This window comes from Microtus ochrogaster, chromosome 18 (assembly GCF_000317375.1).
Source record: "Microtus ochrogaster isolate Prairie Vole_2 chromosome 18, MicOch1.0, whole genome shotgun sequence".
NCBI lineage: Eukaryota > Metazoa > Chordata > Mammalia > Rodentia > Cricetidae > Microtus > Microtus ochrogaster.
In genome coordinates, this window is record NC_022020.1 from 47,635,043 (window position 1) to 47,648,309 (window position 13,267).

At 47.9% G+C, this 13,267-nt stretch overlaps 1 protein-coding gene across 7 annotated transcripts in view; it reads right to left on the minus strand.

Moving 5' to 3' along the window:
• Ablim3 (actin binding LIM protein family member 3) overlaps nucleotides 1-13,267 on the minus strand; it is a 116,905-nt gene that overhangs the window by 31,528 nt on the left and 72,110 nt on the right. For all 7 annotated transcript variants that reach the window (XM_005356180.2, XM_026783367.1, XM_026783366.1 and 4 more), the window contains one exon: nucleotides 8,736-8,823. In XM_005356180.2, the coding sequence (XP_005356237.1) occupies nucleotides 8,736-8,823 (88 nt within the window). The remainder of the gene's footprint in view (nucleotides 1-8,735; nucleotides 8,824-13,267) is intronic.

Consider the following 13,267-nt stretch of genomic DNA (forward strand, 5'->3'; position numbering starts at 1 on the left):
TATATGTCTGCTTATGTCTCCCCCAAACAAGTGAGGGGACACAAAGACAAATGACTGGCTATATAGGTGACGTTTCTGAACAGAAGCCTGGTGTGGCTGTCACTGCACCCTCTTGGCATGAGGAAATAGTCTTGAGGCTTTATCAAGAGACAGAGGTAGAAAAATGTCTGGTAACCACAAACATGGTTACCATAGAGGGCATCAAACAGGAAGGAACAAAGAACAAAGAAGGACCGGGGTCCAGTGATTCAGGGGATGTGAACAGTCATGAGAATAATCTGAATGCTTAGGATATATGCTAAGCAATAGGTATTCACATTTTTCCTTATTATTATTATTATTATGATTTATTGATGCTATGAGGAGGCGATGAGGAGGACACCTTGAAGATTAGGTGGGTCCAAGGGGTCCAAGGTATGGACAGGGCAAAAAAAAATTATTTATTATTATTTTTCCTTTTCTGTCTGCATGAATGTTTTGCTTGCATGCATATATGTGTACTATGTGTATGCATGGCACATGTGAAGGTCAAAAGAGGGCACTGGGTCCCTTGAAAATGGAATTACAGGTGGTTGTGAACCACTATGGGAGCTGGGAATAAATTTCTCTGTAAGGGCAACAAGTGCTGCTAATCACTGAGCCATCTCTCTAACCCCTATTGTTATTATTTGTGACTCTCTTTCTCTCTCTGTGCATATGTGTGTGTGTGTGGTATGTGGGGCATGCATGTGAGCATGTGTGCGTGTGCGTGCACGTGTGTGGGTACATGCAAGGGCCAGACAGAATGTTGGGCATTGTGTTTTGTCACTCTCTGTCTTACCCCTTTGAGGCAGGGTTTCTCACCAAATGAGAAGCTTACTTTGTAAGCCAGGCTGGCTGATCAGCAAGCTCCTGGGTTCTGTTCCCCAACCATGCCCATCTTTTAATGTGGATGCTGAGGATTCAAATTCAGACACTTGCACAGGAAGTTCTCTTACCCACTGAGAAGTTCTCTTACCTTTTCCCCTCCCCAGCATTCATTATTATAACACATTTAGAGAGTGCCTGGGCCTGGGGCCTCACACTGCTTACTCAAGAGCCCCTTGACAACATCAGAATCTAAATAAAAAAATAATGATGATATAAAGTTGCTAGCACTGAGAAAATATGCAGAGCCCAATTTAAGCCTTTTCTTTTTGGATTTTTTTTTTTTTTTTTAAGACAAGATCTTGTTATGTAGTCCAAGGTAGCCTTGAATTCATGATTTGCCTGCCTAAGCCTCCTAAGTGTTCTTTCCCCCTCCTTTCTCTTTTTCCCCTTTGTGTGTGTGTGTGTGTGTGTGTGTGTGTGTGTGTGTGTGTGTGTTGTGTTTGAGTGTGTGGGCATGCACACCCATGTGTGCATATGTAGAGACCAGAAGAGGCTATTGGATATCTTCTTCTGTCTGTCTTCTCTAGCTTATTCCCTTGAGACAGATAGCATCTCTCATCATTTCAACTAGGTTGGCAGTGAGCCTGTCTTTATGCTGGGGTTTCAGGCAGAAACACCCATGTCTGGATTTTTACCTGGGTGCTGGGTCCTCATGCTTGCGTAGCGAGACCTCTTATCCACTAAGTCATCTCTTTGCCTCCTTCATGTGCTCTTCATGTCACGATGGCAATGTTGACATAACCCAGCACTGATGAATGTGTTGCACCCTAGGGCACAGCCACCTTTAGAAGTTTGTCATGAGCTCTGACTGGCAGAGCCAGAAGTACCTGGCTGTGCACTGAGCCCACTTCCTGCAGTTGATCCTCATAGCAGACCTGTGTGGTGGTGAAACCAAGGTCCTAGGAATTTGGATGTCTTAGCTGTTTGTTCACCTTTGATTTCCAGCCTGGCAAGGGCCTGGCATTTGCCCAAATGAGGTCATCAGAACCCCTCTGGGACTCCTCTGATGAGCTCAGATGGGAATGACACGTTTCTGCAAGCTGCTTGCTAGGGGCTGGTTACATCCTCTTCCCACTGCATGGCTCTGTGGCCAGAGCAGGAGAGTATGAGGCCAACACAAAAAGACGCAGAGAGAAGACTGGTCTGGGGACACCCAAGGGTTCCTCAATGATGCTGCTTCTGGATGTTTCTCAGTCCTGGCAGCCTATCAATCATGCCACTTCTGCCTAACGTGGTTGGAGTTGAGTTTCTGCCACCTGAAAAGTCCAGACTAATAAAAGGTCTCTTCAGACTCAGACTCGAGTATCTGACACATTCCTGACTTGCCCCGGAGGCAATTTTGTTTCTTAGAAAATAGTGGAAGCAGCTGGGAAAATTGCTGCTCTGGACCTGATTCTGACCAACATGAACAAATTGGCTGTGAAGTAGACGTGACATGTAACTGGTGAGAAAATGGTCACATCACTTTGAGTTTGCGGCGACCTGATCCGAACAAGCTGGAAGCAGACTTTGGACACACATGCTTCAGATACAACACTGCAATATTTCCTGTGCGTCAAGATGTTAGGTAACCCTTAAAATCTTCAAGAAAAAAAAAAGAGACATCTCATCAAAAATTAAAATGTACTCTAAAAGGAAATGCGCTTAGTACAGGCAGACTTGAGGAAATAGCAACTTAGTAAAAGAAAAAAGATGTCTGAAAAATCTAAAATTACACAGCAGGGTTGGGGAAACATAAGTTTTTAAGTTTTGAAGCATAACTCCTACGACCTAAACTGTCACTAGAGAGAGCCAGTTGAGAGGAAGAAGCCTGAAGTGTGGAATGAGAGTCACCCAATTGGCAACTCTGCCTCAGCAAGTGTGGTTGAAGGAGATTTGGAGATCAAGAATGTGGGCTGGTATGCCACCGTCGGAGACAACTGCAGGCTGTTAGTGGGACATCTACTGGCCTGGTGCACCTGTCGGAGTGACCTGTCAGGAAACAGGGCCTCTGCTAACCGTCAGTTGCGTCTCCAGCTGTGCCGGGACATGCCTCCCACTACCAGGTCCTTGTATCATCTGAACTAAAAAGAGCGTGGTCTGAAATAGCCTCGGCTCCACAGAGAAGGCAGCCCGGGATGTGTGGGGTTTGCATTAACACAATGGAGGCTCTTAGCTTTATTTTTGGATCGTGGCATTGCTCAAAAATCAGGGGACAGACATAGACCTTCTTTCTAGAGGGACTTCTATGTGTGGAATTTGGCAAGCAGTTCCAGAAGATTCCACAGTATTCAGAAGGCTAACTAAGGAGAGAAGGCTTGGTCTGCTAAGCATATGCTGTGCAAACACGGAGGCCTGAGTTCGAGTCCCAGAACTAGTGTGAAAAATCCAGATACAGTGGTTTACACCTGTGATCCCAGTGCTGGAGAGGCAGAAAAAGGCGGATTCCAGGAACTTGATGACCTGCCACCTTCCCTGACTTGGCCGGTTCTAGGCCCGTGAGAGACCCTGACTCGAAAGCCAATGTGGGGCTAGTGAGTTGGTACAGCAGGTAAAAGTGCTTGCAAACCCAACAGCCTGACTGCACTACCTGGAATCCACATTAAAAAAAAAAAGTTGGATGCACTCAGTGCGCACATCTGCAAACCCAAGCTGAAATGGGAAGTGGAGACAGAGAATCACCTAGAAGTGTATAGCCCGGCTAGCCTGGAGTAGACAACGAAGTTCAGAGGAGAAAGACCCCACCTCAATCAGGAGAGGACCAGGTCCTGAACACTGACCTTTGACCTTCATATATACAGTTGCATCTGCTCCAATTGATGAAACAAACAATAAACCAAAGTGGAGGAAGATCACTGGAGGCTGTTTTCTAGTATACACACATACACACACACACACACACACACAGACACACACACACACACTTTTGTAACAGATAAAGCAAAATGATTTAATGAACTAGACATACTAGTTCCTCATAGACAGACTGGTCAGTGTTGCAAATTCCCTAATCCTGAGTCCTTGATTGGGGGGTTGGGGGATGACTACAAGGTAAATGTTTTTCGATCACCTCGTTAGAATAGGTCAGAGGCCTTTTTTAATACATTCCCATTGTCTTCAAACTCTGCCTTTTCACAGATTGGTATTGACATCTCCATGTCAACAGACAGAATGGGGCAGGGCACTGAAGCCCTAGTGCGTACTTGATAGCACAGATGCTGAACTGGTGAGCAGACCCACGGTGATCGCCATGTTCCTCACGTTTAACACTGGCGAACTCATACTTGGCTACAGTACTTCCATTAGCAGTATAGAGTCTGTCCCAAGATTTCGAAATGAATTCATTGAATATGCAAATGATAAGAGCTGGTCTTGTGCTTTTCCAGTGTCAGCTGCCTCAGATCTTCACGTTGGGGAGGGGAGAGGCACGGGGTGCAGCTAGAAAGCTGGATAAAGACCGCACCCACTGTCCTGGATGGAGGTGTATTCAGGAAGAAGAGCACGCACACCACATTTAGAGCCCAGCACAATGCCTCCATCTGCAGTGGCTCTGGCCTTGGAGACCTCAGTGTAAGTTCTGCCCTGAACCTGAAGCATTTCAGCTTTATTCTGGCGCACTACAACCAGTGACCTAATTTCCTGGGGAAGCCCAAATGAAGGGTTTGGATAACAAACAGATTAGAAGTCTGGCCTCTTTATAGAAATAGCTGAACACCAGAATGTGCAACAGAGCTTAAAACAAAGAAAAGGAAACACACTGTAGTCTCCAGGGGGCCCAGAAGTCTCCCACAGATGTCAGACATCTCCCAAGTAGAGCCCATCGGAAAGCCATCAACGGTGATTAAAACAGAGTAGTGAACAAAAGACACTCTGGGGATCATCTACCAGAACCAGCCTGTCCCTGCTACAGAACCCTGAGACAGAGTCCAGAATGTGGGCCCTAATATTCTGTATCTCCGTCCCGCCCACCTCCACACCAAGGCTCTCAGCACCATCTCATTCATTCTGTCCTCCAGTGCTCCTAAGGCGCATGTCTGTTCTTTCTGTACCAGGTATATGGGTTGTCTCTGTTTTGCCACCATGGGGCGCTTCCTTCTGGGGACTTCGCCCCTGCTGCCCTCACTGTCTCTCCTCTTGGTCGCCCCTCCCCTTTACTCATGCTCAGGATCCTGGCTTGAAATGTCCTTTCTTCAGAGGAGCTTCCCCTGACCTCTTGGTTTTCTGAGACATTCCCATTATCCCCAAACTTCCTCCTCAGAGAGAGTTTTGATATTGTTGCTTCTGTTTGATCAATGCCAGTCTCTCCCATCTGGCGATAAACTCCATCAGGTCACCAAACACGCCTGCCTTGCTCATCTCCAAGCAGAGTGCTTGGCACGCACTAGAGAGCCTGGAGTAGTGTGACCTTCATCGGAATGGATCAATCAATGAGAGAGTGATACCAGCCACACTTGACAAGGGAGGAAAGACACCAGAGGAGAGAGTCACTCTTCAAGGTCATGACCCATTAGCGAAAGCGCTGACCCTTGAACTCAGGACTGCTCCCTCTCCGCTGGCTCATTCCACCCCTGTACTGCCATTTCTCGAGTCCTGGTGCTGTTACTCGGTGAGTGTATTCTAGGCTCAGCTCCTGGTGGTAACTGAAACTCCTGATGGCTGCCACCCACACACGACACCCATAACCAGCATCATTATGACTCTAGCACCCATGGCCCAAGCCCCCTCATGGCGGATCCCTCGGCACCCCTGGAGGCACCCCGCCTCGGCACCCCTGGAGGCAGGTCCTCTCGTACCCTGCAATTACTCCCACCCTCCCAGGAGCCAGAAGGGTAGGAATGGGGATAATTATTGAGAAGGTGACAGCTCTTCTTTGCGACCAAGAATATCTCCCACCTCCGGGAGGCATTTCTGCCTTAAGTTCTATGGTGCATTTTCTCTCACAAACACAGAGCTGTTGACTTGACTCCATTGTTTAACTCCTTCAGAATCCTTGGGAAGTTGGGGGTAAAGTTCCTAACTCCTGGCTGGGAACTCCCTGAGGGCAGGGCCTTTGTCTTTGTTGCTCCTTCCTGCCCCACCAGCTGTTGGAGCACTACAGGACACGTGCCAGGCCTCAGAAGATACAGGTGGTATGTGAACAAAGAGAGAGCTGTCTCTCCAGGAATTTACTACACTTGTATCTTACGGGGACAGCTTGAAGTCTGTCATACAGGTCAGACAATCAAGGTCCAGAGAGGCAAGAGGTCTGTCTACAGTAAGCAAATTAGTAAGCAATAGTGCCAGGACTGAGTCTGAAGTAATCTAGGTCAAAGTACCAAAGCGGGGAAGAGAAGGATTTAGAATTGAAGCGGGAAGGCAAAAAGATGCTGATTGCTCCGTGGTGCACAGATGGTAATGTAGGTGTGAGGGCAGGTTCAGCACCGGGAGGTCGAGAAGGTGGAAGGAACACTGCACAGCAGATTTTCAACCCAAGTGCAGACTTTACAACTTAGTGGTGGTTGGTGTGCTAAGACTGGCAATACAGGGTCCTGAAGCAGGAATCACTCAGGATCGCGGAGGGTGTTGATGCTCATGGGGAGCCACAGGGACCAGACCTGGATATCAGCCCGGGTCTCAGTCCTGTGGAGGAAGGTGGAGAGAGCCTGGAGGGAATCCCAGGCCAGGTTTTTTTTCATCCTGCACACAGATTCACAGAGGTCTCTGCCTTTCTCTAGGTGTATCCCCCTATATACGATGAGGACTGTGGTTTTCCAGTTTAAAGCAGCATCCTCCCCCATCTAACACCCGAATGACGGTATGTTCAAGGAAGCAGTTAGAGTCCCAGAGTGTTTGAAATGGCCTCTTCACTGAGTCCCACATGGGAGTCCCTGCCCAACATGCCCAGTTTCTGCTGAATAGCTATGGGCCAGAAGGTCTCAGCTGGGGATGATTTCACCCTCTTCCCTATCCCCTAGGATGTTAGGCAGTATCTGAGACACTTTTGATTGTCACAATGGAGAGTGCACATTACTGGCACCTTGTGGGTGTGGACCAGGGATGCTACTAAATACCCTACAGTGTACAAGACAATTCTTACACAGAGGAATTATCTAGTGACTCAGCCAACACCCTCGATATTCTCAGTGTCATTCATAATTTAATCTTTTCCTTTCTCAGTCCCCGCAGACTCTTGTACTTTGCTTGTACTTGGTTCCTCCTGGCTTGTCTAAGAATTGTTAGTCTTCTCCCTGCTTCTGAGCCCTAACGCTGACCCCGCTGTACTCATCCTCTCATGTAACAATATTAGGAGGATGGGGGGGGCATTGGAGAAATGACTGCATCGTGAGAGCATAATTTCCAATACACTTATGACATAGGCCTCAGGAACCACCTTGTCCCCTTCACCATGTCAAGATACAGCAAGAAGCTAGTACCGGCATGAAAGTAAGCCATCACCAGACGGTAAATCTGTGGGCGCTTTGATCTTGGACTTGCCAGCCTCCAGACCGCTGAGCAGCACACGTCTGTCATTGATGAGCCACCGTCTATGTTAGTTTGTTTTGCAGCCTGACAGACCGCGGGATCAACGGTTAGGTTTTGAATCTCAAATGTTATACCATGGGCTCACACTGGGAATGCTGGTTTCTCAGCCGGGTGCTGTGGGAGGCCGAGGTACCTGCAGGAGGTGGGGCCTGGTTGGCAGAAATAGGTCACAACAAGTGGGCCTTTGAAAGTCAGAGCCTGAAGCCTGGTTCAGGTCCTGCTTGCCCCCTGCTTCCTCCTTCACCATGATATAAATAGCCTACACCACAAAGTCCATGGCCATGAACCCTTCCTTGTTGTGATGGACTAAAAATTCTTTGAGCGAAAAGAAATCTTTTCTCTCTTTAAGTTGTTCTTGTTGGGCACGTTGCTAACAGTAATATAAAGAGAAATGAGCACCCCAGGTACCAGTCGCTCACCAAGAGGTCTGCTCTTGGCCCTTCCGTAGGGGAACTTCCTTGGCATGATAGCTTGCCTTAACATCCTTTATCATGGTTGACAGTCATTCGTGGGATTATTGAGTAATACCTAGTTCCTGCCTTGGGCTGTAGTGTTGTGATGAGACAGAGCTTTCACATGTTAGGGGCCCCAGAAGCAATTGCTAACGTGAAGTTAGTTTGGCAGCATAGGCCGTGGCTTTGTTCAAGTTCTAGATGCAAGGCTTGGTGCCTTGATGAGAAGGTCTCACTCAGATGAGAAGCTGAAGTGCTTGTGTCAAACCAGTGGGGCGGGAGGGGACTGGGAAGGTCTTTCAGAGGAGCAGAGCCAAGAGCACTGTGGTGTAGTGGGATCAGGGGCTGGACCGAGGGCAGAGGGATGAGTGGAATCTGAAGGTAACTGGGTGTCTGAAGCAGGAATCCAGGGCTAGCCAGGAGGGGAAGCCACTGTGCCTTTCACCCTGGGAGCCCCGAGGAATGGCCTACTAGGATACTCTGAGATGTGGCGAGTTGAAATGGGGTGGAACAGGACAGGTAGAAATTGTGTGAACTCAGTAGCCTGGGAATCCCTCCCCCCACCTGCCCCTCTGACCCCTTGGCCTTGTCCAGCTCAACCTCCCACCCCCACGCGGAGTCAGAAGAATTTGCTCAGAGGATTGCCAGGGAAGCAGGCCAGTGGAGCAGCCGGTGGAGGCACACGGGGATGGAAGGCAGATTACATGTCACCTCATATTAATCATTCCGGCAACTTCCCTCATCCACCCAGAGAGGAGAGAATTAATTGCAATCTTGAAGGCAAGCCAACAGCAGCGATAACACTGAAGAGGAAGGAGGCGATCTCTTTTCCACGAGCCTACCAGAATGCCTTCGAGGGTCAGATTTGCTTACCTGTGAGATACATCTCCTCCCCTTCGGTGAACATCTGGTGGCAGCGCACACATCTGGCACAGGTGGGGTGGTAGTGTTTCCCTCCTGCCTGTGGAAATCAGGATACGGAGCAGAACATCAGAACTGAGGCCACTGTCCAGTAGGGGCTGGTGGGTGAACACTTTTTGGGAACATTGGTGGGTTTGGTGTCTCTCTCCAGGGCTCTGTGGTCGGTTGGGAGGCTGCCCAGTGGCAACCACAACCATATGAGAGTCTACCCAGATAGCTTGGTGGTTTCTTCATGGATCTTGATGGAAGCTCAGGGGATTTTCCTAGACATGGGCAGGGCAAGCAGAGAACACTATTCCCCATCTCCTCCTTGCCCATGAGGAAGTGTTGATTTGAGGACTGCCAGCATGTTCCTGAGTATGGGGGTCCTTAGCACTAATGATATTGACAATGATTGTAAGTACTACCATGTGAACTTGAGGCTCAATAACATTGTCTCGGAATAAGGAAGGAGGAGAGATGGATAGGTCGAAAGATAGATCCTTTCCAATCCTGTTTTTGAGGTCTGATTTCACCAAGGCAAATGTACCAGTGTCTACCCATGCATCTGTAGCATTATTTAAAACACACTCGTGTAAGAATGAGAACAAGCATGAGGCTTAGAGTCTTTACAAACAAGAAAATCTGGCTAGAACGATATTCATTTTGGGCTGCCTTCAATTGGCAAACGGCTCTGTTTCTCCTGTTACGTTGTACCAGTTGTCTGTTAAGTGAGTCAACTTAAAGTATTAGGTAAGGCTGAGTGTATAAGGTTTACAAACATGGCAAAAATTATGAGCACAGCTTAAGGAGGACAGATTTTTTTTTAAAATGGGCTCAGTGCATAAATTATGTTATGTGAGAAGCGGGACCCGCTGGGGTGCTCCTAACACCTAGGTTAGAATGCTGTACCTGGATCTCTCAGCCTCAGCCTGGCCTATCTAACCTGGATTTAGTAAACACATTCCTTTTTCTCACTTTCCTTCCCGACCAACATTTCATTTATAAATGGAAATGAGTGCAAATCTTTTTTTGCGGAGAGGGAGATAAATGGCTTTTGAGAAAGTTGTGTTTAAGGTCTCCCTGGAAACAGGGAGCAAGGTCACCCCCTGACCCTACCCCCATCTCACTTCTGCATTAGCTACTAGAATCTCATTCCAGAAGACCTGATGTGCAAGGGCCCTTTAGTGACACATCTAGAATTTGCATATGGGAGGAGGAGCACAGAGCCTTGGATGGAAGGTGAAGCATGATTTGAATGAATTCTTTTTTTCCCTGTAACAGCACAGGTATTTTTAGGGGAGGGATGAGGTAAATGAATGACTGTGGGCGGTCATGAAATCCCCTTCTCTAAGCCAGCACTTAGTCTGATGTTAGTTCTAAAATCACAACCACGTAAAGAAATCTTATCTGCAAACCATCTTAGGGGTGGGATTCTTGGGATGGGCTTGTCTGTTTAGGAGAAACTCTTTTATCTCAAAACTTAGCAAGATCTTGAAAAGGGCAGATTCCTACGAAAGAAAAATAATTTTCAATGTCCCCTTTCTCCATTCTTGGTTGTTTCTGTGGCTCCCACCAGTGAGAAAATGGTCATTGTTGTTGAGTAAGCTGTGTTCAAACTTCAGGAAGAGCCTGCTATTTTCCCAAGCAAGGAAGTCGTGGGACCGATCCCCCCTGCACCATGACAAGGATAATCAGCGTAATTAGTAGCCTCTTCCTACAGTGTCTCCTTATCATTTCAATTATAGGGCCTGTTTTGGGCCCTGATTTTTCCCTCCATCATGGCAACAGTGGCTCCGCAATACGGAATGCACATCTTCTTAAATGTCACACCCGCCACCCTGCCCCAGCTGAAAAGAGACTTCAGGCCTGTCTCAGCAGCCTTGGTCCTGGATGGCTTAGAAAACAATGGGGTAGAAGGGAGGCTGCCAGGGCAGCCTTCGCCCAGCAGAAGGGAACAAAGGCAGAGAGATGCAACGAGCCATTTTACACACCAACAAACTGAAGCCAAGAAGGCAGTGAGGAAAAGCAGCAAAGAGTTGGTAGCCCTAAGGAGGTCATATTAGAGAGCACTGAGCATGGCCGTCGAGGTCTGAAGTGGAGCAAGGGCAAGCTGTGGGTCTTTTTGCTGAGGACATAGGAGGAATGGGACCGACACTCAGCCGTTCTGTCCCCAGAGAAGGATGGAGTCACGAGATGGCCTCAGAAGACAATGGGAATGTTGGGATGAGAAGACAAGAAAGTTTGAAGTGTCTGCAGTATCCTGGAAACATGCTGGCCCTGTACTGGCGGTTACTGCCTAGCCAGCATCCTTGCCCATCTTCCAGAAATAGCACTAAGCTTGGGTCAGCTGGACCTCCCGCTATCAAGCCGTATGGTTATATTGTGTGAGCCCCACCAATGAGCTGATACCAACTCTATGGGCACAGTGAGATCAGGGAAGGGTCCGAAGTTATCCAGAGAGGCCCCAGATGTTTGCTGAACCATTAAGAAAGAACATTTTGTTAACCACCCCGGATGTAGCTATATCCATATGATAGGATATAAGCCTAAGCAACTGGTGTCCAATACCCCAAGCGCAAAGCAGAATCCTCTTCAGAATAAAAGCAATGCAGAAGAATGTGGAGCCAAGATGGTCAAAGATTCAAGGGATCTTAATCAGCCTCATTCTCCAGCTAAGCCTAAAGCCAGAATGATGCCCACATTCTTATTATGGGAATGGACACATGTCCTTTTCAGTCCCCCTGATTTGAGACTGGCTTCTGCCTTCCAACTAAACAAAGTCCTGCTTAACATACTCATTAGGAAAGAAATGACAGTCTACGCTATTGACAAAGACTCGCTTAAGGTTTCGTGGCTAGACATGGTAAAATTAGAATTCAAATCCATGATTTTTTTTTTCTCCTGACCCCTGGGTATCTGAGAGCCTTAGGCACCACTGTGGGATCCAAGAGGCTGGAGTCCCAGACTCCATCTCTGCCTCTGACCTTGGAAAGGTACCACTAGTCTTGGGTCTCCTTTTTTTTTTTTTTTTTAAATCTGTAAGACAAGGAGGCTGGGAGAGCTGATTGCTAAATGTCTTTTCCAGCGCAAAGGGAGGGGGGAAATGTCAGTAACACGCTGAGGGAGTTAGTATGAACGGGGTCAGTGGGAATCTAGTCACAGCTGCCTTGAAAGGAGAGACAGCCACACTGGGAAACAAAAGGCAGCCACTAGAAAACCTTGCTAGCTGCAGCCTAGTGCACATCAATTTCTTTTCTTGAATCCAGCTTTAGTGGCCTTCCCCCCATTGACTTCACAACTTGCTAATGCTTCTTCCTCGGTTATGCAGAAGCAGTCAGCAATGACTATTTAAGGCAAAATTTCACCACACGCACCAGCCTTTCCCAGCCCCCTCATCCCTTAACTTCTCTACATTTTGACCAAGAGTCCAACTGACCCGCCATGTTTCCTGAAGCTCCATCTTTTACGCTGTTTCTCAGTTTCCCTCTCTTACCCTGTGTGCACAAGCACCTGCAGATCTACACATGTGTGTTGGTTCATGTGCATGCACGTCCTTGGGAAGGCCAGAGGAGAGTCTTTTAAAAATATTTTTATTTTAGGTGCATGACTTCTTTGCCTTCATGCATATCTATCTGTGTATCATTTTCATGCCTGGTGCCCACATGGGCCAGCAGAAGGCACCAGATCCCCTGGAACTGGAGTTACAGATGGTTGTGAGTTGCCATCTGAGTACTGGGAATCAAACCTGGATCCTCTGGAAGAACAGCCTGTATGAGCCATTCCGCCAATCCCTTCACCTTGATTTTGGAGATAGGGTCTTTCCTTGGCTTGAAACTTGCCAAGTAGGCTTGGCTGGCTGATCAGTGAAGCCCAGGGATGTGCCTGTCCTTGCTTCCCCAGCATGGGGACCGCAAGTGTGAACTGCTCCTGACTTTTTCCATACATGTTCCGGAGATCTCAGGCCCTTGTGTTTCAAAGGCAAACAAACACTTTACCAACTGAGCCAGTTCCTCAACCCTCCTCCTAGTTCCTTGATTATCTCTCTTCTGATAACAACTCCACGTCTTTGTGCCACCCGCAGGCAGCCATTTCCCAAGGCTGGTGGTAGCCCTTTCCCACTCTGCCAATCTCTTTCCTCTGTCTTGGAAAGCCTGACTATTCTCATACTATCATTCAATCCTGAGTGCTAGGATTCTCCAGGTTTAGGCTTTGTTTCTGGGCTTTGATCTACCTTCCTGTCTGTCCTCTTGAAACCTTCCTGGGATTTCAGTCACATCCCATCTCAAATGCTCACCACGATTCTGCCTGGATTACCTGGCTTCTTTTCCATCTCTAGTTCCACAGATGCCATACTAAGTTCTCGTCACCCAGACTCAACACTTTGACACAACTTTGGCTTCTGCCTCAGTCCCCAAATTCTCAAGTTGTCCACAGTGGCCGAGCTACTGAATTTCAGCTTCCATGGAGCTGGAGACAAAGGTGGTTGCCCTTGGTTGCAGGGG